General features: G+C 42.5%; 2 protein-coding genes and 1 long non-coding RNA gene across 4 annotated transcripts in view; 1 reads left to right on the top strand and 2 right to left on the bottom strand.

The window, feature by feature from the left end:
- DNAI2 (dynein axonemal intermediate chain 2) overlaps positions 1-7,778 on the bottom strand; it is a 28,795-nt gene extending 21,017 nt beyond the window's left edge. Inside the window, exons 1-3 of the mRNA XM_056550644.1 lie at positions 7,698-7,778; positions 3,930-4,117; positions 220-381 (exon numbers count right to left, since the gene is read on the bottom strand). Coding sequence (XP_056406619.1) covers positions 220-381; positions 3,930-4,112 — 345 coding nt within the window. The 5' untranslated portion in view covers positions 4,113-4,117; positions 7,698-7,778. The remainder of the gene's footprint in view (positions 1-219; positions 382-3,929; positions 4,118-7,697) is intronic.
- Positions 1-25,418, top strand: part of LOC130297772 (uncharacterized) — an 82,143-nt gene that overhangs the window by 41,317 nt on the left and 15,408 nt on the right. The gene's annotated exons all lie outside the window — the stretch shown is intronic.
- TTYH2 (tweety family member 2) overlaps positions 14,734-25,418 on the bottom strand; it is a gene marked incomplete in the record, with an annotated part of 81,310 nt that continues 70,625 nt past the window's right edge. The window contains 5 exon segments of the mRNA XM_056550645.1: positions 14,734-15,576; positions 20,849-20,927; positions 21,402-21,587; positions 23,554-23,696; positions 24,317-24,409. Coding sequence (XP_056406620.1) covers positions 15,496-15,576; positions 20,849-20,927; positions 21,402-21,587; positions 23,554-23,696; positions 24,317-24,409 — 582 coding nt within the window.

Below are 25,418 nucleotides of genomic sequence, written 5' to 3' on the forward strand. Positions count from 1 at the left end.
GTCCAGCAGGGTGGAGAATAGTCATGGGAACCACCTAATGACTACTTACCTGGGTCCCAGCAGGTTTTTGGATACCTCTGAAATGTCCTGGCATTTCAGAATAAGTCCTGATGTCCTAAGTCCCCGCTCCCTGCACCTGTTTCGTGATTCTCGCGGTTTGCGCAGCATAAAACAGGTGACAGGTTCCCTTTAACCCATACAGGAGCAGAACATCCTTACGCCGCCCAGCTGAGTGATGGTGGTGATATAATGGTCGTCCTTCTCCACTTTCTTCCGGTAACGGGTGGTCTGTTCCATTTCTTGCGGGTTGATGTCTTTCGGCCAGCCGCCTTCCACGTGGTTAACTCCTCGCGCCTCCATTTCAAACCTTTCTGTGTTCACCTATGGAGAATGAAAGGAAACGTCTGAACAGTCATACATTAAAATTTGTCTGATCTTATTGGGAGACGTGTGATGGGCTGGCTACACATGGATGTATTACGGCAGTGTTTCCCAACCAGGGGACCTCCAGCTGTTGCAAAACTACAACTCCCAGCATGCCCGGACAGCCAAACGATAGGTTTGCTATTGGGATTTTCTCCTGTTCTGGACAGTTCCTGACATGGACAGAGGTGTCAGCAGAGAGCACTGTGGTCAGGCAGAAAGGAAATTCAAAAAGAAAAGAACTTCCTGTGGAGCATACAGCAGCTAATAAGTACTGGAAGGATTAAGATTTTTTAATAGAAGTAATTTACAAATCTGTTTAACTTTCTGGCACCAGTTGATTTAAAGGGGTATTCCAGAAAAAAAACTATTTTTTTTTTTTTTTTATATCAACTGGCTCCAGAAAGTTAAACAGATTTGTAAAAATCTTAATCCTTCCATTAATTATCAGCTGCTGAAGTTGAGTTGTTCTTTTCTGTCTGGCAACAGTGCTCTCTGCTGACATCTCTGCTTGTCTCGGGAACTGCACAGAGTAGAAGAGGTTTGCTATGGGGATTTGCTTCTACTCTGGACAGTTCCCGAGACAGGTGTCATCAGAGAGCACTTAGACAGAAAAGAACAACTCAACTTCAGAAGCTCATAAGTACTGAAAGGATGAAGATTTTTTAATAGAAGTCATTTATAAATCTGTTTAACTTTCTGGAGCCAGTTGAGATATATATATATATATATATATATATATATATATATATATATAAAACCTTTGGATAACCCCTTTAAATTTTTTTTATTCCCCAGCGGAGTACCCCTTTAAGATGTCTGATTGTGGGGGGGGGGGCTTTGCTGCAGCGTTCTGAACACAGATCCATTGGTATATTTTAGGGGGGTGGAGAAGTTGTTGCCCCTTGTTGGGTTTGCACCCAAATAACGTCACACAATAGCGACGATCGATGAGTTGTTGTCTCTGTAGGAGCCCAGCGTGGCATTGGCGCGCACCACGGAAGCGGCTGCCACCACGCCCCATTAATCTCAGTCTGGGTAAACAGGAAACCAATCACTTGGGAGATTTTCTGCCAACTAAGAAAACTCTCTATAGTGTAATTAGAGGGAAAGACTTAATGATGATTAACTTATTAACATCGCTAATTAGGATTTAGTGTAATTGCTTTTTGCCAATCAATTACATAGTCCTTGGCCTGATTTATACCCGTCTTGCTGTAATCTTGTCCCCCTGGCATTAGATAAAGTGAGGCTGCCAGCTGCTCCGAGTGGCATCCAGAAGTGATAGGAGGAGACGTATTTTTGCTGATGGCAGTCGTGGCATTCATGCCCCCTGTTATGGGAATAGAGAGGGCTCCTCCGAGACCTGGGAATGCCCCCCCTACTGGCTGATCCCTGTATAATGCTGGGATGTGTGCACCCTAGTAGTTAAAAGGGGTATTCCAGGAAAAAACTTTTTTATATATCTCAACTGGCTCCAGAAAGTTAAAACAGATTTGTAAATTACTTCTATTAAAACATCTTAATCCTTTCAGTACTTATGAGCTTCTGAAGTTAAGGTTGTTCTTTTCTGTCTAAGTGCTCTCTGATGACACGTGTCTTGGGAAACGCCCAGTTTAGAAAAGGTTTGCTATGGGGATTTGCTTCTAAACTGGGGGGTTCCCGAGACAGGTGTCATCAGAGAGCACTTAGACAGAAAAGAACAACCTTAACTTCAGAAGCTCATAAGTACTGAAAGGATTAAGATTTTTTAATAGAAGTAATTTACAAATCTGTTTAACTTTCTGGAGCCAGTTGATATATATATATATATATATATATAAAAAGTTTTTTCCTGGATAACCCCTTTAACCCTGCAGTCCGCACTATTACATGTGCTACTATTATATAGACTAGTGTTTCACGATGCAAAACTACAACTCCCAGCATGCCCGGACAGCCGTTGGCTGTCCGGGCATGCTGAGAGTTGTAGTTTTGCAACAGCTGGAGGCACCCTTGTTGGGAATCACTGATCTAGACAATAGGGCTGCACACTACAGCTAGGACCGGCAGTGTTAAAAGTGCATATATGGGTATTGTTCTTGGCATGGAATACCATATGGGCACCAGGTTGGCACTAATATATATATATATATATATATATATATATATATATATATATATGCAACTTATCTTAAAGGGGTACTCCGCTGGAAAACAATTTTTTTTTTTAAATCAACTGGTTCCAGAAAGTTAAACAGATTTGTAAATTACTTCTGTTTAAAAATCTTAATCCTTCCAGTACTTATCAGCTGTTGTATGCTCCACAGGAAGTTAGGAAGTTCTTTTATTTTTGGATTTCTTTTCTGTCTGACCACAGTGCTCTCTGCTGACACGTCTGTCCGTGTCAGGAAACTGTCCAGAGTAGAAGCAAATCCCCCATAGCAAACCTCTCCTGCTCTGGACAGTTTTTGACATGGACAGAGGTGTCAGCAGAGAGCAATGTGGTCAGACAGAAAAGAAATTCAAAAAGAAAAGACATTTGTGTGTATCATACAGCAGCTGATAAGTACTGGAGAGGTTAAGACAGAAAGGAAATTCAAAAAGAAAAGAACTTCCTGTGAATCATACAGCTGCTAAAAAGTACTGGAAGGGTAAAGATTTTTTAATAGAAGTAATTTACAAATCTGTTTAACTTTCTGGCATCAATTGATTTAAAAAAAAAAAATCATAATAATAATGTTTTCCAGCTATTTAAAAATCTCAATCCTTCCAGTACTTATCAGCTGCTGCATTCTTCTGAGGAAGTTCTTTTCTTTTTGAATTTCCTTTCTGTCTGACCACAGTGCTCTCTGCTGACACCTCTGTCCATGTCAGCAACTGTCCAGAGCAGGATAGGTTTGCTATGTGGATTTTCTCCTACTCTGGACAGTTCCTGACATGGACAGAGGTGTCAGCAGAGAGGACTGTGGTCAGACAGAAAGGAAATTCAAAAAGTAAAGAACTTCCTGTGGAGCATACAGCAGCTGATAAGTACTGGAAGGGTTAAGACAGAAAGGAAATTCAAAAAGAAAAGAACTTCCTGTGGATCATACAGCAGCTGATAAGTACGGGAAGGGTTAAGATTTTTTAATAGAAGTGATTTACAAATCTGTTTAACTTTCTGGCACCAGTTCATTAAAAAAAAAATTTAAAAAATGTTTTTCAGCAGAGTACCCCTTTAATTCTGCCACGTATTCCACAATGTGTAGCTGTACCTATCTAAAGGACTTCCTTCAGCAGGAGATTTAGTAAATGTTCCCTCTTCTATATGGGATATAACAGCGGTCTGCAAACTGTGGACCTCCAGCTGTTGCAAAACTACAACTCCCAGCATGCCCGGACAGCCGTTGGCTGTCCGGGCATGCTGGGAGTTGTAGTTTTGCAACAGCTAGAGGTCCACAGTTTGAATATTGTGTGATATAGTGTATCACAGCGACACCTGCAGGCTGTAAAGCGTATGACACCTCACAAACTAGAAACGATACCTCGTGCTCGGACATGTTGTGGGCGCACTGGATGCCCATGTCACACGGGTTCCTCTCGATGAAGTTCAGCGCTTGCGACGGGTCGGGGAGTATATCCACGTGCAGCTCCGCCGGCCGGTCCGAAAAGTTGCATTGCCGCCCAAACTCGCTGCGTTTCCGCGTGTAGACGTACACGATCTCCATGATGCCTAGAGGAAGGGGTGAGACGTAAACTTGAGTCATTCTTTTCTGCCAATGTTAATTCATTAATTTCTTAGAATTTCTAGGAAAGTTGGGTGGCATTAAAGGGGTTATCCAGGGATAAAAAAAAAAAACATAGTTGATTTCCTCCAAAAACAGCGCCTCCCCTATTCTCAGGTTGTGTGCGGTATTACAACTACCACACACAACCTGAGGACAAGAAACCAGCTGTGTTTTTATTAAACTTACAATGGGACTCTGCTGCACCGGAATTTCCGAGCGGAATTACGCCTGGCAATTTCTGTGGTGTGAACCCAGCCAGGTAGACACCAGTCACTCAGCTTTCCCAAACTGCAGAAATAATAAAACTTACATCTGCCACATCGGGGTCTCATTCTGCTTCTCAGAACTCCAGAATGACACATTTTACCTCGGTATACAGCACAGCATCCCAAATTCCATTGGAAGCGTGTAATTGCGCCAATCTGCCATTCAGGAGCCTAGGGAAGTTGTGTGACAGTCTTTGATGTGGTTGTAATGAAGGCCATATTTGTCGTCACTCAGATTTCATGCCATTGCCAATTGGGTAGGCTAGGAAAGGAAGGTGACAGAGGGAGCATGATGGAAGCCAGTCACTCAGCTTTCCCAAACTCCAGACAAATCTACTTATTACGACAGAAAAAATATTATAACATCTACTCTAGGAGGGTATTCCCTGCTACCATATCATTTCATAAATTAGACTTTTTTCTTCTTTTTTTGCAGGATTTTTGGAAAGCCGAGTTAAAATCTCAAGGCAGGCCGGTCATTCAGCTTTCTTAAAGGGGTATTCCAGGAAAAAACTTATTTATATATATATATATATATATATATATATATATATGTCAAATGGCTCCAGGAAGTTAAACAGATTTGTAAATGACTTCTATTAAAAAATCTTAATCCTTCCAATAATTATCAGCTGCTGAAGTTGAGTTGTTCTTTTCTGCCTGACAACCGTGCTTTCTGCTGACATCTCTGCTTGTCTCGGGAACTGCCCAGAGTAGAAGAGGTTTGCTAAGGGGATTTGCTTCTAAACTGGGCGGTTCCCGAGACAGGTGTCATCAGAGAGCACTTAGACAGAAAAGAACAACTCAACTTCATCAGCTCATAAGTACTGAAAGGATTAAGAATTTTTAATAGAAGTAATTTACAAATCTGCTTAACTTTCTGGAGCCAGTTTAGATATATATATATATATATATATATATATATATATATATATATTTATTTAAAAAAGTTTTTTTCCTGGAATACCCCTTTAAGTCCTTAGCGATTGTCAATCGTCTATAAATGGCGGTCACTCTTGGCTTTAGGCCAGGCTGCCGTCTTTCTACAGTGGCACGGAGGTGTTTCCATGGCAGCAGGGGTCTTATGAAGGGCCCCAGGTCTGCGATGGATGTGGCTGTATACAGCCGTATACTGACAGGCATAATAAACTGCAACCTGTGTGCCTCCAGCTGTTGCAAAACTACAACTCCCAGCATGCCCAGACAACCTTTGGATGACTGATTGCTTATACGTTGCACTGCACTACTGCTGTTGAAGCAATCAGAAGCAATTATATAAGCAATCAGAAGATAGCTGGGGAAAGTCTAAGTAAACAGTTTTAAAAACAAAATAAAGTTTGAAATTTTTTTTTTTTTTTAATTCTCATATAAATAATTCTCCATATAAAATACATTTTAGTATAAAATGTAAAAAAAATAAACAAACTATAATTAATTGGTATCGCCATTTCTGTAACAACCTGAACTTAAAAAATATAGTGTTATTTATCCTGCAGGGTAAACGCTGTGTAAAAAAAAAAAAACACAAAAAAACAATAAAAAAAAACACAAAAAAACAATAAAAAAAACACAAAAAAACTATGGCAAACAATAGCGATCAAAAGGCAAATGTACCTGAAAAAACTGATTGCAAGAAGTTTTACCGCAAAAAGAAAAAAATATAGAAGTAAACTAATAAATGCAAGTTCTACCGCAAAATAAATAAAAATAAATACAAAGTAAATAATAAAAATTTTCTGAAAAAAAACAAACAAACAAAAAAAAAAAGCCCTGCCCAGCTCGAGTAAAAAAAAATGTAAAAATTAAATATGGGTCGTGGTGACACATTTTATTTTCTTTCTTTTTTATAAAAAAAAGTTTCTGCTAAAAACCTATATAAATGTGAGAGAATAAAATTATAATGTTATTTTTACCGTTCTGTGAATGGCGTAAATTTAAAACACGTAGAAAAACCGACAAAATTGCATTTTTTTTTTATTATTAAAGGGGTATTCCAGGCCAAATTTTTTTATATATATATATATATATATATATATATATATATCAACTGGCTCCGGAAAGTTAAACAGATTTGTAAATTACTTCTATTAAAAAATCTTAATCCTTCCAATAGTTATTAGCTTCTGAAGTTGAGTTGCTGTTTTCTGTCTAACTGCTCAATGATGATGTCACGTCCCGGGAGCTGTGTATGATGGGAAAATATCCCCATAGGAGCTGCACAGCTCCCGGGACGTGAGCCATCAGAGAGCAGTTAGACAGAAAACAACAACTCAACTTCAGAAGCTAATAACTATTGGAAGGATTAAGATTTTTTAATAGAAGTAATTTACAAATCTGTTTAACTTTCCGGAGCCAGTTGATATATAAAAAAAAGTTTTGGCCTGGAATACCCCTTTAATAATTTTTTCTAAATGAATAAAATTCAATGATTATCTGAGAAGTATGCTCCGCTGCATAAAATTCAATGAATAAGTTATATAAACCCCAAAATGGTGCCATTGAAAAAAAAAAATACAAAAAAAAATCTCTACATCAGTGTTTCCCAACCAGCGTGCCTCCAGTTTGTGCTAAACTACAACTCCCAGCATGCCCAGAGAGCCAAAGGCTCTCTGGGCATGCTGGGAGTTGTAATTTTGCGTCAGCTAAAGACACACTGGTTGGGAAACACTGCTCTACATTGAATCTTACCACTCAGCTTTCCTTAGTAACACATTAGCGTAATTACATCGCAATACAAAAATGGAGGGACTCTAGAAAAGCTGGGTGACGACCTCACTGATTGCCGCCCTATTGCTTGCCACTTCTTAGACTCCTGAATGGCGAATCTGATTAGCACCGCCACAATGTAACGCTAAATAACTCGGCAGATCGGCCATTCAGGAGCCTGGGAAAGCTGGGTGACCATAAGGAAAGTACAAATATATATATATATATATATATATATATATATATATATATATAAATAATGACAATCATATTTTTCAGAATAAAATCCCAATAAATAACCATAAATCACATCGCAATAAGGGCGTTCCCAGCAGTCATGTGATCACTGAGATGCTCAGACATTTGGTAGGTGCCTGATATCCCCCTATATGTCCACATAGTATGACCCTTCTGAGATAACATGTACATAAATAAAATTATAAAGGGCTTGCTGGGACTTATAGTGTCACAGCCCAAGATGCTAGCAAGTCAAAGGCCCCCTGAAATAAACACCCCCCAAAATGTCACTAATCCCCCCCACGATCTCCATTACCTCTGCTGTGATGATCCAGCACTGCTAGATCAGTTGTTTACAGTATCCTGGCAACCCTACACACACAGGAAATGCCTAAAAACTCTACTGCGCATGCTCAGGGAGGCACTTCCGCTCAAATAGGCGCCATTGTGAATAAGGGCAGTCGGGAAAGTGTGCCGATAAAACGCTAATAAAACGCATAATATCATCTTCAGCAATGTCAGTCTGTGAAGGCGTTTTATTACCAGATTATCGCCATACGATTTTGACGCCGGATATAGCGCTCGGGTGAACGCTCATTGTATCGGTCTTACTGAGCGAGTGTCGTTCTAGACTGCGACGCTAGATGGCAGTGTAGCTACACTGAATATTGGGGTTTTGCGTCGAAATATGGAAGGATTATGAGATTTAGGGACAGGTTTATTTCGGGGATCAGATTAACATTTTAGAATAAATTGCCAGGAATAGACAGGGTTTTCAGCTTTAGAAATGGTCTCATGACCTATCTCTGAATATCTGTAATGCTAAGCCAGAGTGTACCAAGCAGAGTGCCTCCAGCTGTTTCAAAACTACAACTCCCAGCATGCCCTGACAGTGTTTCCCAACCATATATATATATATTTTTTATTTTATTTTTATTTCTTTTTAAAGGCTCTCACCGCACTTTTTGATCAAAACGTGTCCCCCCATCCGCCACGTGGAGGCGGCCATTTTTGGATGGTCCCTAACATACATTATGAGTCTAATACTCACAACTCTCACCTCTGCTGTGCATATATAGCCTCTTGACTGGGTGACATCCCAGGAGGGAGTTTAAATGTTTAAATTGATGGTTGATCTAGCATGTCACCCAGTCAAGAGGCTATATATCCACAGCAGAGGTGAGAGTTGTGAGTATTAGACTCATAATGTATGTTAGGGACCACCCGAAAATGGCCGCCTCCACGTGGCGGATGGGGGACACGTTTTGATCAAAAAGTGCGGTGAGAGCCTTTAAAAAAAAAATTAAATAAAAAAATATATAAAAAATTTTGATATAATGTGCCGCTGCAATTTTTGTGTTTGTATACTTTGCATTTGCCACAGCAGCATGCACTCGTATATCATGTAGTTGTGCTGGCTATTTGTGTTTTTTGTTGCAAAACTACAACTCCCAGCATGCCCCGACAGTGTTTCCCAACCAGGGTGCCTCCAGCTGTTGCAAAAAAACAACTCCCAGCATGCCCGGACAGCCGTTGGCTGTCCGGGCATGCTGGGAGTTGTAGTTTTGCAACAGCTGGAGGCACCCCGCTTCTTAAACACTGTGCGAGAGGTGCAGGAGTATATAATATAGTGGTCCCTCAACATATGATATTAATCATTTCCAGGAGAACCATCATATGTTGAAACCATCATATGTCGAGTACATATGTCTATGTAAAAATGGTAATTGGTTCTGGGGCCTTGGAACCATTGTAAGTTGAATAAATATCTCTATGGGAAACTGCTAATTGGTTCTGGGATGACCATTGTATGTGGAGTGTATGGGAAGTGTTTAACAAACCAGGGTGCCTCCAGCTGTTGCACAACTACAACTCCCAGCATGCATGTACAGCCATTGACTGTCTGGGCATGCTGAGAGTTATAGTTTTGCAACAGCTGGAGGCACACTGATAGGGAAACATTGATGTATGGGGTGTATAGTGTGTATATGTATTGTATATGATGTGTGACATCGCATACAGTACTGTACAGTTCTTTGAATACCTTCAGGGGGGACAGAATGTCCTTCATTACAATCCTGCTGACTACAGCTCTATAGGAAAGGAAGGGGAGGGCAGCCAGCAGCTCATTGGATGCCTGCAGCAAGATGCTGCAGGCTATTGGCTATGGCTGCACTGGGGGGGGCGGGGCTTACACGGAGCTCACAGTGGAAGCCTGCGTGAGTTAGCAGGACAGCATGTGAGTAACAGGAGGCAGAACGGGGCACACGTGGCACATTAAACAACTATATATCTGTCATTTGCTGAAGTTGTCAGCGCTGTCAGATAGCTGTTTGTACGATGGCCCCGACACACAGCAGCATCATATGTCGATGCTGCCTTCAACATACGATGGGCTCTGAGAGGCCATCATACGTTGAAATGATCATATGTCGAGGCCATCATAAGTCGAGGGGTCACTGTACATTGATCACTGCAAATAATTGTAGGGCTGTGTTCACTCAATGATTTTTGAGCCTTACTTTTATCTATTTAACTGAAACCAGGAGTGGGTCCAAAAACACAGAAGCGTACAAATTTTAGGGTGCGTTCACAAAAAATAAAATGTATGTTTTTATTTACTGTATACAATAGCGTAGTTGACTTTACAGCAAATGTAATGGTGAAACGGAGACAAAATCGGTGTGAACGCACCCTTAGGCATACACACTATGGATATTCAGCAAAGAATATATATAAACATCTGATCTGAAAAAATATTGTATATATATACATACACACACGTATATTAGCATAGCCGATGATTATTTGGCAATATATACTGCTTTTCTCATAAGTCATGTGATTCTTTTAATTGTGTGATTTAAGGATTTCTATAGAAGAATTAGGAGGGGGTACATCAACATACATACAGAAGCCACTGATAGCAATGTTATGTGGGGGCTGTGATAGCCTGTGTTATGTAGGGGGCCACTGTTGGGGGGTGGGGGATGGCAGGGTGTGATAGTCACTGGTATGTGGGGGCTGTGATAGTGATGTGGGGGGCTGTGATAGTGATATGGGGGGCTATGACAATCACTTATGTGGGGGGCTGTTATAGTCACTGTTATGTGGAGGCTGTGATAGTGATATGGGGGCCTATGACAATCACTTATGTGGGGCTGTGATGGTCACTGATATGTGGGGGCTATGATAGCCTGTGTTATGTAGGGGGCCACTGTCTGGAGGGGGGATGGCAGGGTGTGATAGTCACTGTTATGTGGGGGCTGTGATAGTGATATGGGGGCCTATGACAATCACTTATGTGGGGAGCTGTGATAGTCACAGTTATGTGGGGGGCTGTGATAGTGATATGGGGGGCTATGACAATCACTTATGTGGGGGGGGCTGTTATAGTCACTGTTATGTGGGGGCTGTGATAGTGATATGGGGGGCTATGACAATCACTTATGTGGGGGGCTGTGATAGTCACTGGTATGTGGGGGGCTGTGATAGTGATATGGGGGGCTATGATAGTGATATGGGGGGCTATGACAATCACTTATGTGGGGGGGGGGCTGTGATGGTCACTGTTATGTGGGGAGCTGTGATAGTGATATGGGGGGCTATGACAATCACTTATGTGGGGCTGTGATGGTCACTGATATGTGGGGGCTATGATAGCCTGTGTTATGTAGGGGGCCACTGTCTGGAGGGGGGATGGCAGGGTGTGATAGTCACTGTTATGTGGGGGGCTGTGATAGTGATATGGGGGGGCTATGACAATCACTTATGTGGGGAGCTGTTATAGTCACTGTTATGTGGAGGCTGTGATAGTGATATGGGGGGCTATGACAATCACTTATGTGGGGAGCTGTTATAGTCACTGTTATGTGGAGGCTGTGATAGTGATATGGGGGGCTATGACAATCACTTATGTGGGGAGCTGTTATAGTCACTGTTATGTGGAGGCTGTGATAGTGATATGGGGGGCTATGACAATCACTTATGTGGGGGGCTATGACAATCATTATGGGGGGGGGCTGTTATAGTCACTGTTATGTGGGGGTTGTGATAGTCACTGTTATGTGGGGGGCTATGACAATCACGTATGTGGGGGGCTGTGATAGTGATATATGGGGGGCTGTGACAATCACTGTCATCAGGGACCTTTGTCACTTTAATGGGGTCACCCTGGTTGTGATAATGCCGGTTGTATGACTTGTAGGTATTGGGGTCCTGCCTTCTCTTGCCCCTGTGTATCTGTACCCACCATTTATCTTCTCAGTACGGACCCCCTTCCATGGCTGATGATTCTTTATCCGACCTCCATCCTTGGAGCTTGCAGCCTATCACAACACATAAGATCCTCCGTCCAAATCCAGTGCATTTCTAGGTTTCTCCAACACACTCACCATAGGTACGGGTGGTAAGGAAAAAGGTATGGTAGTCCTTCAGACTGTCCCTGGGAAGCTGGTGATAACCAATATGGCCTCCAATGTGATTCCCACCAGGAGCTTTTCTGAAGTAACGGAAGCCACAGTAGTTATCATTCCGCTTTCCCCAACTCCTGAATGACAAATCTACCTTTAAAGGGGTACTCTGGTGGAAAAACAAAATGTTTTAAAATTAACTGATATCCCAAAGTTATATAGATTTGTAAATTACTTCTATTTAAAAAGCATAATCTTTCCAGTACCTATCAGTTGCTGTATACTACAGAGGAAGTTGTATTTATTTCTGGAGTTCTTTTCAGTCTGACCACAGTGCTCTCTGGTGACACCTCTGTCAAAGTCAGGAACTGTCCAGAGCTGGATAGGTTTGCTATGGGGATTTGCTTGTACTCTGGGCAGTTCCTGACATTCACAGAGGTGTCAGTAGAGAGCACTGTGGTCAGACTGGAAAGAACTACACAACTTCCTCTGGAGCATATACAACAGCTGATAAGTACTGGAAGGATTAAGATTTTTATATAGAAGTAATTTACAAATCTGTTTAACTTTCTGGCACCAGTTGATTTAAAAAAATTTTTTTTCCACCAGAATACCCCTTTAAGTGCATACTCACCATTCAGGACTCCAGGGAAGCTGGGTGACCACCCTTGTAAGTTGCGGCCATATATTGTCATCATGACTGAACACTTCCTTGAATATTCCATTATTTTAATCGTGAACTGGAATCACGCTGAGAACGATAATTGAAGATGTTATTCGCTGTTGAATTTTATTAGTGCAGGCGAAATTGTTTTGTTCCTTCGGTAATTCGGTAAAGGTGAGGACAGCGGAGGCTTCTGAGAAAGTATTGAAAAAGAGGTCAGAAGTCTTAGTGAACACTAAGATAACACATCCTGGATCTGAATGAATGAACTAATCGTATGAAATACTTTCCTCTTTACATAGTTGAATGTGCTGACAACAAAATCACACAAAAATTATCAATGGAAATCAAATTTATCAACCCCTGGAGGTCTGGATATGGAGTCACACTCAAAATCACAGTGGAAAACCCCACTACAGGCTGATCCAACTTTATGTAATGTCCTTAATACAAGTCACAATGAGGCTCAGTAGTGTGTGTGGCCTCCACGTGCCCGTATGACCTCCCTACAATGCCTGGACATTCTCCTGATGAGGTGGTGGATGGTCTCCTGAGGGATGTCCTCCCAGACCTGGACTAAAGCATCCGCCAACTCCTGGACAGTCTGTGGTGGATGGAGTGAGACGTCCCAGATGTGCTCAATCAGATTCAGGTCTGGGGAACGGGCGGCCGGTCCATAGCATCAATGCCCTCCTCTTGTATGAACTACTAACACACTCCAGCCACATGAGGTCTAGCATTGTCTTGCATTAGGAGCAACCCAGGGCCAACCGCACCAGCATATGGTCTCACAAGGGGTCTGAGGATCTCATCTCGGTACCTAATGGCAGTCAGGCTACCTCTGGCAAGCACATGGAGGGCTGTGCAGCCCCCAAAGAAATGCCACCCCACACCATGACTGACCCACCGCCAAACTGGTCATGCTGGAGGATGTTGCAGGCAGCAGAACGTTCTCCACAGCGTCTTCAGACTCTGTCACGTCTGTCACAAGTGCTCAGTGTGAACCTGCTTTCATCTGTGAAGAGCACAGGGTGCCAGTGGCGAATTTGCCAATCTTTGTGTTCTCTGGCAAATGCCAAACATCCTGCACTATGTTGGGCTGTAAGCACAACCCCCACCTGTGGACGTCGGGCCCTCATATCACCCTCATGGAGTCTGTTTCTGAACGTTTGAGTGGACAAATGCACATTTGTGGCCTGCTGGAGGTCATTTTTCAGGGCTCTGGCAGTGTTCCTCCTGCTTCTCCTTGCACAAAGGTGGAGGTAGCGGTCCTGCTGCTGAGTTGTTGCCCTCCTACAGCCTCCTCCATGTCTCCTGATGCACTGGCCTGTCTCCTGGTAGCGCCTCCATGCTCTGGACACTACACTGACAGACACAGCAAATCTTCTTGCCACAGCCCGCATTGATGTGCCATCCTGGATGAGCTGCACTACCTGAGCCACTTGTGTGGGTTGTAGACCCCGTCTCATGCTACCACTAGAGTGAAAGCACCGTCAGCATTCAAAAGTGACCAAAACATCAGCCAGGAAGCATAGGAACTGAGAAGTGGTCTGTGGTCACCACCTGCAGAACCACTCCTTTAGTGGGGGTATTTTGCTAATTGCCTATAATTTCCACCTGTTGTCTGTTCCATTTGCACAACAGCATGTGAAATTGATTGTCAATCAGTGTTCTTCCTGAGTGGACAGTGGGATTTCACAGAAGTGTCATTGACTTGGAGTTACATTGTGTTGTTTAAGTGTTCCCTTTATTTTTTTTGAGCAGTGTAGTTTTGCAGCAGCTGGAGGCACACTAGTTGGAAAACACTGAATTAGTGTATCTTTTTCCTGACAGCGCCCCTACAGGGAAAATTAAGCATTGCAAAGAACCTACTGTGTTAATAACAGTGTTCTACAACATGTGGTTCTCATACTGCTGCAAAACTACAACCCCCATCATGCCTAGGCAGCCTGCAGCTAAGCTGGGGAGCCACAGGTTAGGAAACAATGAATAATGGAACAGGTAGTTATTTGGGATTCACTGCTATCAGTAGTGGATAAAAGCTACAAAAAACCTGTCTATAGGGGGCAGTATTATACTTGTTAATATTAGTGTACTTGGTGTACAATTGCTAAGTGGGCTTGAAAAGTAATAACCATTAAACAGGGAACGAAAGCGTACAGGAAACAGCGCCACTCTTGCCCACAGGCTGTGTTGGGTACTGCAGCTTAGATTTTAGTTTTCATAAACACCAGCCCCCAACCCCCATGCTTGAAATTAACATTGACAACATTAAAATTGGTCCTTAAGCGGTTTATTTCCAGGGGCTGGAAGAAAGACAAGTTGCACGTAATAAAAAATAAAGCAGGTGCCCCAAAAAATTGGGCAGCAATTTTTTTTTTTTAAACAAGTAAAAACAATACAAGTAGTCACCATAGATCAGTCTATACAGCATCACCACCGTTGCTGGATATGGTAACAAGGCAGAAAGGGGTGATCATGGTACATAGAAAACATATATTTCATAGCTGACGGGTCTCCTAAGCCCCTGAAATTGTGATTTTTCATTAAAAAAAAAAAAAATTCAGTGGCTGTACCCCAGTTGGCCAGCAGGTGGCCCCATATAGCCAAGCCATTAGATCTTAACCACTTTTTATCAACTATTTTACAGCAAAGTGGATTTACAGACCTATAAGATGCTGGAGTATTCCTATTGTCGTATTCTCCGTACGCTGGGCGTACTTTATATAAATAGTGACAATATTTATTTCCAAAATTGGATAGTACATCCCCCTCTATTCCTCACACCCACCAAAAAAGTCCTACACCTCAATTTTAGGCCTAAGATAGTTATATGGCATCTCTTTCAGAGTCTGTGATCATAGTCCAGTCCCCTTTTCAGGTAAGATGTTCCTCAGGTCCTGGCCCGCGTGCGATTACTCTCTGTTATCAGCCAAGTCTTACTGCAGTCTCTTCTCCATTTAGCCCATGGCAGGAGGAGAGGTGTCCGCAGGCTGCAAACAATAGCTTGATGTTGGTAGATAAGGGGGGAGGGGGTCTTAGGCTGGATACTCGTTGCCATATATACTGGATGGCTCTTCGGAGACGGAGAGATAGGTCGCCCTCATACTTGGAGAATACTGAAGGAAAAAACAAACATAAGATCAGGTTACATTTGGACACAGGCTGATGTTGTTGGACACAGGCTGATGTTGTTGGACACGGGCTGATGTTATACACAAGACAAGGGGGAGTATACAGAGACCATCACACAGTATGATTCGGAGGCACGGGAATCGGAAAACTCAGAATGGGGCCCACTCGTCACAGCGCGCTCCTCCAGCTCTGCTACATCTAAGTGCAAAGTGTGTGTGTGGGGGGGGGGGGGGGCAGATTGGCTTAGGGCTTTAGAAGTAGCTGGTGATCTATCACTCTGTACGCTACATACTACTCCGCTGCGTAATCCCGTCCTTAACCCCAGGAAAACCACAGCACTTAAAACGTCCTATATATTTAATGGAGCAGCTAATGAACAGGAGGCGGTGGGGAGGAAACGGCTTAGTAATCGTTTTTAAAACATCCCGGGGGTGACGTCACCTTTAGTCTGCAGTCCTATGTAAAGTCAACTGTATTTGCTGACTGCACAGATTTAAAGGGGTACTCCGGTGGAAAACTTTTTTTTGTTAAATAAATCAACTGGTGCTAGAAAGTTCAACAGATTTGTAAATGACTTCTATTAAAACAATCTTTACCCTTCCAGTACTTTTTAGCAGCTGTATGCTACAGAGGCAATTCTTTTCTTTTTGAATTCCTTTTTTGTCTTGTCCACAGTGCTCTCTGCTGACACCCGATGCCCGTATCAGGAACTGTCCATAGCAGGAGAAAATCCCCATAGAAAACCTATGCTGCTCTGGACAGTTCCTGACACGGACAGAGGTGTCAGCAGAGAGCACTGTGGACAAGACAAAAAAGAAATTCGAAAAGAAAAGAATTTAATCTGTAGCATACAGCTGCTAATAAGTACTGGAAGGATAAATATTTTTTAATAGAAGTCATTTACAAATCTGTTTAACTTTCTGGTACCAGCTGATTTAAAGGTGTATTCCAGGCAAAAACTTTTTTTTATATATATCAACTGGCTCCGGAAAGTTAAACAGATTTGTAAATTACTTCTATTAAAAAATCTTAATCCAATAGTTATTAGCTTCTGAAGTTTTCTGTCTAACTGCTCAATGATCTTTACTGTGGCAACCACTAAGGGGGCCAAACTGCAACCCCCAGCATGCCCAGAGAGCCAAAGGCTGTCTGGGCATGCTGGGAGTTGTAGTTTTGCAACATCTAAAGGGTCACAGTTTGGAGACCACTGTTACAGTGGTGCCCAAACAGTAGCCCTCCAGATGTTGCCAAACTACAACTCTCAGCATGCCTCGACTGCCCAGGCATGCTGGGAGTTGTAGTTCTGTAACATCTGTCCCTTCAGATTTAGCAATTTTCATGACATTTTTGAAAATTGCTGCTCTGCTTTGAAGCCCTCTAATTTTTTCAAAAAGCAAAAGTATGTCCATTTTATGATGCCAACATAAAGTGGACATATTGTATTTGTGAACAAAAATGTAATTTATTGGGAATATCCTTTTTCCTTACAAGCAGAGAGCTTCAAAATTTTCATGAAATTTTGGGATTTTTCACCAAAAAAAAGGTTGCAATTAACGCCGAAAATTTACCACCAAAATAAAGTAGAATATGTCACGAAAAAAAAATCTCAGAATAAAAGCGTTTTTGCATTATTAATTTGTAAAGTGACGGTGGTCAGAATTGTGAAAAAGGGCTCAGTCCTTAAGGTGAAAAAAGGGCTGCGTCCTTAAGGGGTTAATGCACTCCATTAAACTCCGTCTATAGCGCTCCCATTGACTTCAATAGGTTTGTATCTGTATTGCTCTAGGAAAGTGTTTCCCAACCAGGGTGTCTCCAGCTGTTGCAAAACTACAACTCCCAGCAAGCCCGGACAGCGAACGGCTGTCCGGGCAAGCTGGGAGTTGTAGTTTTGCAACAGCTGGAGACACCCCGGTATGGAAATACAGATCTAGACAACAGGGCGGCACATTGCAGCTGACATTATATAGGAACTAGGGCTGACAGTAAGTGCATGCTGGGAGTTGTAGCTTTGCAACAGCTGGAGGCACCCTGGTTGGAAAACACTGGGTTAAACTGTTGTAGTATATCTAGTTGAACCCCCATTGAATAGTTCTGTCCCCCCCACTTAAGATCTTGAGGGTGGGTGGACAGAGATGAAAGGTTGACATTACAGACAGCGATACAACTTACGTTTTACATTACAGAGCTCCAAAACAAGCATGCAAAACAAAAGATGGATTAGAAAGAATATATGTGAACGTGCGGCAAGTGACGAGGAAAAAAATACTCAAAAACACAGTATTTAAATTAAAGGGTCTTTAAACCTGGTAAAAAAAAAATTAAGAATTAAAGGAGATATAGAGGAAGATTTTATCAAAACCTATTCAAAGGAAAAGTTACCCAGTTGCCCATAGCAACCAATCAGATCGCTTCTTTAATTTTGCAGAGGCCTTGATAAAAAGGAAAGAAGCGATCTGATTGGTTGCTATGGGCAACTTTTCCTCTGGACGGGTTTCTATAGATCTCCCCAGTATTGGGCAGAAAAACGTATCCCCTATCCAAAGGATCGGTTTTAGATTGCGGGAGGTCTGACCACAAAGACCCCTGCGATCTCCTGCACGGGACCCCGGATCTTCCCGGGAGCGGGTTATGTCATCCCCCACACAAAGAGGCGGATGACATGCCCCTTCATATAGATACATGGAGTGAGCGTGTCAGCCGCCGCTACATGTGGGGGTTGACACATTCCATTCCCAGTGATCGGACCCCCCACAATCTAAAACTTATGACCTATCCTTTGGATATGGGGATATGTTTTTCTGTGCAATCCCTCTTTAAAGGGGATATCCAGGAAAAAATATATATATTTTACATCAACTGGTTCCAGAAAGTTAAACAGATTTGTAAATTACTTCTATTAAAAAATCTTAATCCTTCCAATAATTATCAGCTGCTGAAGTTGAGTTGTTGTTTTCTGTCTAGCAACAGTGCTCTCTGCTGACATCTCTGCTTGTCTTGGGAACTGCACAGAGTAGAAGAGGTTTGCTATGGGGATTTGCTTTTAAACTGGACAGTTCCCGAGACACGTGTCATCAGAGAGCACTTAGACAGAAAAGAACAAATCAACTTCAGTAGCTCATAAATACTGGAAGGATTAAGATTTTTAATAGAAGTAATTTAAAAATCAGTTTAACTTTCTGGAGCCAATTGATAGATATAGAGATATATAGAGATATATAGAGATATATAGATAGATAGATAGATAGATATATATATATAATCCTGGATAACCCCTTAGTGTGAACGGACTCTTAGGACCCATTCACAGGGCAATTTTCGAGTGTAATCCAGCATAAAAATTCAGGCCAGAAATTCTGCAGCAACAGAGTCATGAATGGGATTCTGCTGCATTGTGCACACAGCAGAACTTCTGTGGCAATAGTTTCCACCTCAGAAATTCCGAACATGTTCAATCTTTTGGCGGAATCTGCTCGGAAATACATTGCTGCCTTTGGAGACTGCGCATTTCCGAGCGCTGGTGGAACATACTATTTGCGGAATACCCGGACGAACATTTGCCAAGTTTTCTGCGTTAAATGGGGTACTCCAGTGGAAAACAATTTTTTTGTACCAGAAAGTTAAACAGATTTGTATCCTTCCAGTACTTAAAAGCTGTATACTAGAGAGAGGAAGTTCTTTTCTTTTTGAATTTCTTTTCTGTCAGTCCACAGTGCACTATGTTGACACCTCTGTCCATGTCAGGAACTGTCCAGAGCAGGATCAAATCCCCATAGTAAACCTCTCCTGCTCTGGACAGTTCCTGACATGGACAGAGGTGTCAGCATAGAGCACTGTGGACTGACAGAAAGGAAATTCAAAAAGAAAATAACTTCCTGTAGAGCATTCAACAGCTGATAAGTACTGGAAGGATTAAGATTTTTTAATAGAAGTAATTTACAAATCTGTTTAACTTTCCGGAGCCAGTTGATAAAAAAAAAAAAAAAAAAATAAAAACGCTTTCCACCAGAGTACCCCTTTAATATACCCTTACCTAAAGATCCTGGCACCAGGTGAACCCCCCTTGGTGTACCGATTAGGATATGGTTGTTGCAGTTCCATTATAATGTTTGTTTCCAGATTTATGTTCTCCATCTTATTTCTGGGGTCTCAAGAGAAGTCAGAAATTTTGGATTTGCTAAGCTCAAAGGGGTATTCCAGGGGTGAAACTTTTATATATATCTCAACTGGCTCCAGAAAGTTAAACAGATTTGTAAATGACTTCTATTAAAAAATCTTAATCCTTCCAGTACTTATCAGCTGCTGAAGTTGAGTTGTTCTTTTCTTTCTGGCAACAGTGCTCTCTGCTGACATCTCTGCTTGTCTCGGGAACTGCACAGAGTAGAAGAGGTTTGCTATGGGGATTTGCTTCTACTCTGGACAGTTCCCAAGACAGGTGTCATCAGAGAGCACTTAGACAGAAAAGAACAATTCAACTTCAGCAGCTCATAAGTACTGAAAGGATTAAGATTTTTTTTAATAGAAGTAATTTACAAATCTGTCTAACTTTCTGGAGCCAGTTGAATGAATATATATATATATATATATTTTCATTCATTCATTCATTCAACTGGCTCCAGAAAGTTAGACAGATTTGTAAATTACTTCTATTAAAAAAAATCTTAATCCTTTCAGTACTTATGAGCTGCTGAAGTTGAATATATATATATATATATATATATATATATATATATATATATATATATAAAGTTTTTTCCTTTTTTCCTGGATAACTCCTTTAGAAGTTCTAGAAAACAATAATAAAACTTAACAAGGTTGTGGGATATCGGAAAAAACACTGCTTCTGTCATCCAGAAACAGTGCCCTGTTGTCCACAGGTCATGTCAGGTATTGCAGCACATCCTTAGTGACTTGAATTTGGATAACCTGCAATACCAGACACGGCCAGTGGACATGAGTGGCACTGTTTCTCAAAAGGAAACAGTCATGTTTTTTCTGATCTTATACAGGTAGCTGTGGATAATGTATTTGTCTTTTAGAAATATTGGGGGGAAATGCCAGAAGTGGCATAGCTGGGAGGGAAGAGGATGGTCTATGTGCCAATGGGGTGGGCCAACAATCCACTCTGCCCTGGGTATTTAGACACTGAATAGGACAGTGAAGTCTTGTTACACTATCCTGTATTGCTTTAAAATGATTATAGTACGAGTTGTAGAGAGTCGGCTACAAGAAGGATTTGGATTCCGAGGCCCAGCGTACCGTGGGTGGGGGCGATCCTCTCCCGATCAGGGGAACGTTCTCATAGCGGGGATTACCCCCGAAAAGAGCTGCCTGGTTCCTTTAAGAAAAGGGAGAGAAAAAAAAAGCATTCAGTACAATGATATTAATATTCAAATACCCTAATAGGGAAAAATAGGTTAACAGTTGGGGGTCCGACGTTAACTAGAGCAGTGTTTCTGAACCAGTGTGCCTCCAGCTGTTGCAAAACTACAACTTCCAGCATGCCCGGACAGCCAACGGCTGTCCGGGCATGCTGGGAGTTGTAGTTTTTGCAATGCAAAACACTAGTCTATGTAATAGTAGCAGTCACAATGCACATGTAATAGTGCGGACTGCAGGGTGAACTACAGGGATTTTGCAACAGCTGGAGGCGCGCTGGTTGGAAAACACTGCCCTAGACTATGACCATGCATTGTGCTGCCTAATAAATGCACAGTATGAGAACAGTCTATAGAGAACCAAATGACAAACTCCGCTCTGCTACATCTGTATCTATCCATTCGTCACCCCATCGTTTTCCACCGCTACTTACATGTATTCAGCAACCGGTGCGTTGGAGATGGCTTGACTTGGCGGCTGTAGACTGGCCTGACTACCTAGACTGCTGCTGTAGCTGCAGAAACTCCTCAGCTGCGCTCGGTTGGGATTGTGTACCGCTATACGACGAGCCTGAGGGTTAAAGGGGTCTTCCTCATCGATATCATTATAATCTCTGTCTCTGAAATACAAAAGTGTGGACATGGCATGGATATAAAGGATATAACCCTCTGCTGCCAGCATCACAGGTTAGCCCCCCGTGGACCATATTTTATACACACACACACATATATATATATATACACACACATATACATTTGTGGTATCCTCGTACCGGATTTCATCCGTTACCTTGTGGTGAGGTCCCCAAAGTCAGAGTCCCTAGTTACCGGTGGGGTCCTCATCTATAGTTAGCCCCTTGTCACCCCTTTAGTAGTTAAAATTATTCAAATTCGAAGTGTATATATGTATATAATGTATACTTACCTTGTTATAGCGTTGCAGGACTTGCGGGTCACGTGATGTGTTCCAAAACTCTATGGTTCAAGGACCTTTGGAGGAAGTCAGGTGATCGCCCACCATGCATTGTAACGGTGAGTGACAGCTGACCGTGGACCAATCCAAAACGGCCCTGCCCCTGCCCATATAAGGGAGCGGCGGCCATTAATCGCTCTCTTTCCTCGTGGGCTGCTGATAGAGGAGGATCTGCGCAGCTATCGTCAGCAGTGACTAGGCCCAAGCCTTGCGACAACGGCCATCTTACAAAACTGTGAGTTATCTCAATCGCTGTTAACTCCGCAAGATCACCGGACCTAAACAGACCCCTAAATCCGGACGGATCTCTGCATCATCCCTAATTCTAATAACTTCTTGGATAAGCTAATGGTCCGCGGCATCTGTCCATCACTGCCGTGCTATATAGAGACTGTATTACTAAGACTGTTGCTGTTAATTGGATGTACTGCAAGTACCTCAGTAAAGTTTATACAAGTTCAAGTTCATCCCTATTGTGGACCTTCATTCATTTAAGCACGCACCTATCGTTTGTGGGAAGGGTGGCGATAGTTCGAAGATTTACCTTAGCGTACTAACCCTCACCCTGGCGTCACGAGTGACAGAGGTTATATTAACCCCTCATATACCAAAGCAACACCCCAACTACACTACACCCCCAAGGCCCTACCACATTATATATTATATATATACATACATACATACATACACACACTGAAAGCAGGTCAGTGGTGTGTATGTATGGTAAACCCGCCGCGCCTTCCCCCCCAACTAGCAGAACAAAGGGGCTGGAGCTATTTCACTACAAGTAAAGGGGTGCTCTGGAGGGGAAATTTTTTTTTAAATCAACTGGTGCCAGAAAGTTAAAACAGATTTTTAAATTACTTCTATTTAAAAATCTTAATCCTTCCAGTACTTATCAGCTGCTGTATGCTCCACAGGAAGTTCTTTCCTTTTTTAATTTCCTTTCTGTCTGACCACAGTGCTCTCTGCTGACACCTCTGTCCATGTCAGGAACTGTCCAGAAGAGGATAGGTTTGCTATGGGGATTTGCTTGTACTCTGGACAATTCCTGACATGGACAGAGGTGTCAGCAGAGAGCACTGTGGTCAGACTGGAAAGAAATTCAAAAAGAGAAGAACTTTATGTGGAGCATACAGCAGCTGATAAGTACTGGAAGGATTAAGATTACAGATCTGTTTTAATTTCTGGCACCAGTTGATTTGAAAAAATAAATAAATATTGTTTTCCACCAGAGTACCCCTTTAAATAAGAAATGATACTTACCTGTCCTCTACCATGTCTGCCCCTAAAGTGCCTGATGAGCAGTGCTTGTTGCCTTCCTCTTGACATGTTCAATCAGTGGCCGAGGCGGGTCACCACCATAGCCAGCGACTGGCTGAGCGGGCATTTCCTGTATATAAAAAATAGGCAGGAAGCACTGCTTACCTTTGACCAGGCACCATCGGGATGGACGCGGCATGGGATCAGGGCAGGCACTCTACACTATTTTTTTTAATGCTGCTTTGTACCTATACACTACAAGTTTGAGAGGTTGGACAAACCCTCTAATACAGTGCTACCCCCTTGAGTACAATGATGGAACAGCAGCAAGAGGTAAATCGAAAACTCACCTTGCGACCAAATGCTTCCAGGCTTGTGGCACGGCACATACCATGGCAGTGAAGGCAAACGCTGCCAGGATGGAGAAGAGGCCAAGGTAAAGAAGTCCTTCTACTCCGTCATAACAGATCCCAATAAGAGCCTCCAAGTAATCCTGAGGACGAGAGATCAGATCGAATACATGGGCGATACACACTAGCAGAATAGAAAAACAGAGCTAACTTCTTCCAATAACAGCGCCACACCTGTCCTCAGGTTGTGTGTGGCATTACAACTTGACTCCATTCCCTTCGATGGAACTGAGCTGCAACATCAAATACAACCTGAGGACAGGTGTGGCGCTGTTTTTTGATGAAATCATCTCTGTTTCTTTATTCCTGGCTGACACCCTTTAAAGGAGTACTCCACCCCTAGACATCTTATCCTCTATCCAAAGGGGATAAGATGTCTGATCGAGGGGGGTGCACAGCTGGGACCTCCATGATATCTGTGCAGAACGCCGGGTGTGGGCGGCAGGGTTTGTGACGTCACGGCCACGCCCCCTCAATGCAAGTCTATGGGAGGGGGCGTGGCGACTGCCACGCCCCCTCCCATAGACTTGCATTGAGGGGGCGTGGCCGTGAAGTCACGACCCCAACGCTCCAAGTGTTGGGAACAAAATGCTCCGAACGCTGGGGCGGCGGAGTACCCCTTTAATAAATCCCCCTAGATATTGTTTTATTTTAGCGACCCATTCTGATGACACCGCGCACAACTGGCCAGTCGCCCCCTTACCTTATGGAGCCCTCGGCAGTCCAGCAGGGCAGTGAGCTGGTGCAGGTTGGACTCCGACGTGTTCAGCAGCAGCTGGATGCCCTGGAGATCTTTCTGGAAGGTACAGAATTGTGTTTTTTTTAGTTTATTTGTTATATGAAATGGATCAGGTCAGAAATTGCACCTTACTCTTCATACAAATCCAATTACGGTGGAATATAAATAATACGGGATGATTACGCAGAAGTGGATCCGGTCAATGCTTTACACATAACCTTTTATTTACTGTCACATGTAACAAACTCCCAGCTGTGGCGAGGCACAAAAGATCTATTGTTCTAGATATTCATCGGAAACATTAATGGAAAATTAAAGGGGTACTCCGGTGGAAAACAACTGGTGCCAGAAAGTTAAACAGATTTGTAAATTACTTCTATTTAAAAATCTTAATCCTTCCAGTACTTATCAGCTGCTATATGTTCCACAGGAAGTGCTTTTCTTTTTGCTCTCTGCTGCCACCGCTGTCCATGTCAGGAACTGTCCAAAGCAGGAGAAAATCCCCACAGCAAACCTCTCCTGCTCTGGACAGTTCCTGACATGGACAGAGGTGTCAGCAGAGAGCACTGTGGTCAGACAGAAAAGAACTCCAGAAAGAAATACAACTTTCTGTGGAGCATACAGCAGCTGATAAGTACTGGAAGGATTAAGATTTTTAAATAGAAGCACAACTGAAGGTGACTGTTCCCGACAGATCCCATTGACTTAAATGGGGTCCGTCAAGTGTCCGGTACTTTAATTAAAGGGGTACTCCGGTGGAATTTTTTTAAATTTTTTTTTAAATCAACTGGTGCCAGAAAGTTAAACAGATTTGTAAATGACTTCTATTAAAATGTTTCTACCCTTCCAATACTTATTAGCAGCTGTATGCTACAGAGGAAATTCTTTTCTTTATGAATACATTTTTTTGTCTTGTCCACAGTGCTCTCTGCTGACACCTGATGCCCGTATCAGGAACTGTCCAGAGCAGGAGACAATCCCCATAGCAAACCTATGCTGCTCTGGACAGTTCCTGATACGGGCATCAGGTGTCAGCAGGGAGCACTGTGGACAAGACAAAAAAAGA

This window comes from Hyla sarda, chromosome 13, assembly GCF_029499605.1.
Source record: "Hyla sarda isolate aHylSar1 chromosome 13, aHylSar1.hap1, whole genome shotgun sequence".
Taxonomy (NCBI): domain Eukaryota; kingdom Metazoa; phylum Chordata; class Amphibia; order Anura; family Hylidae; genus Hyla; species Hyla sarda.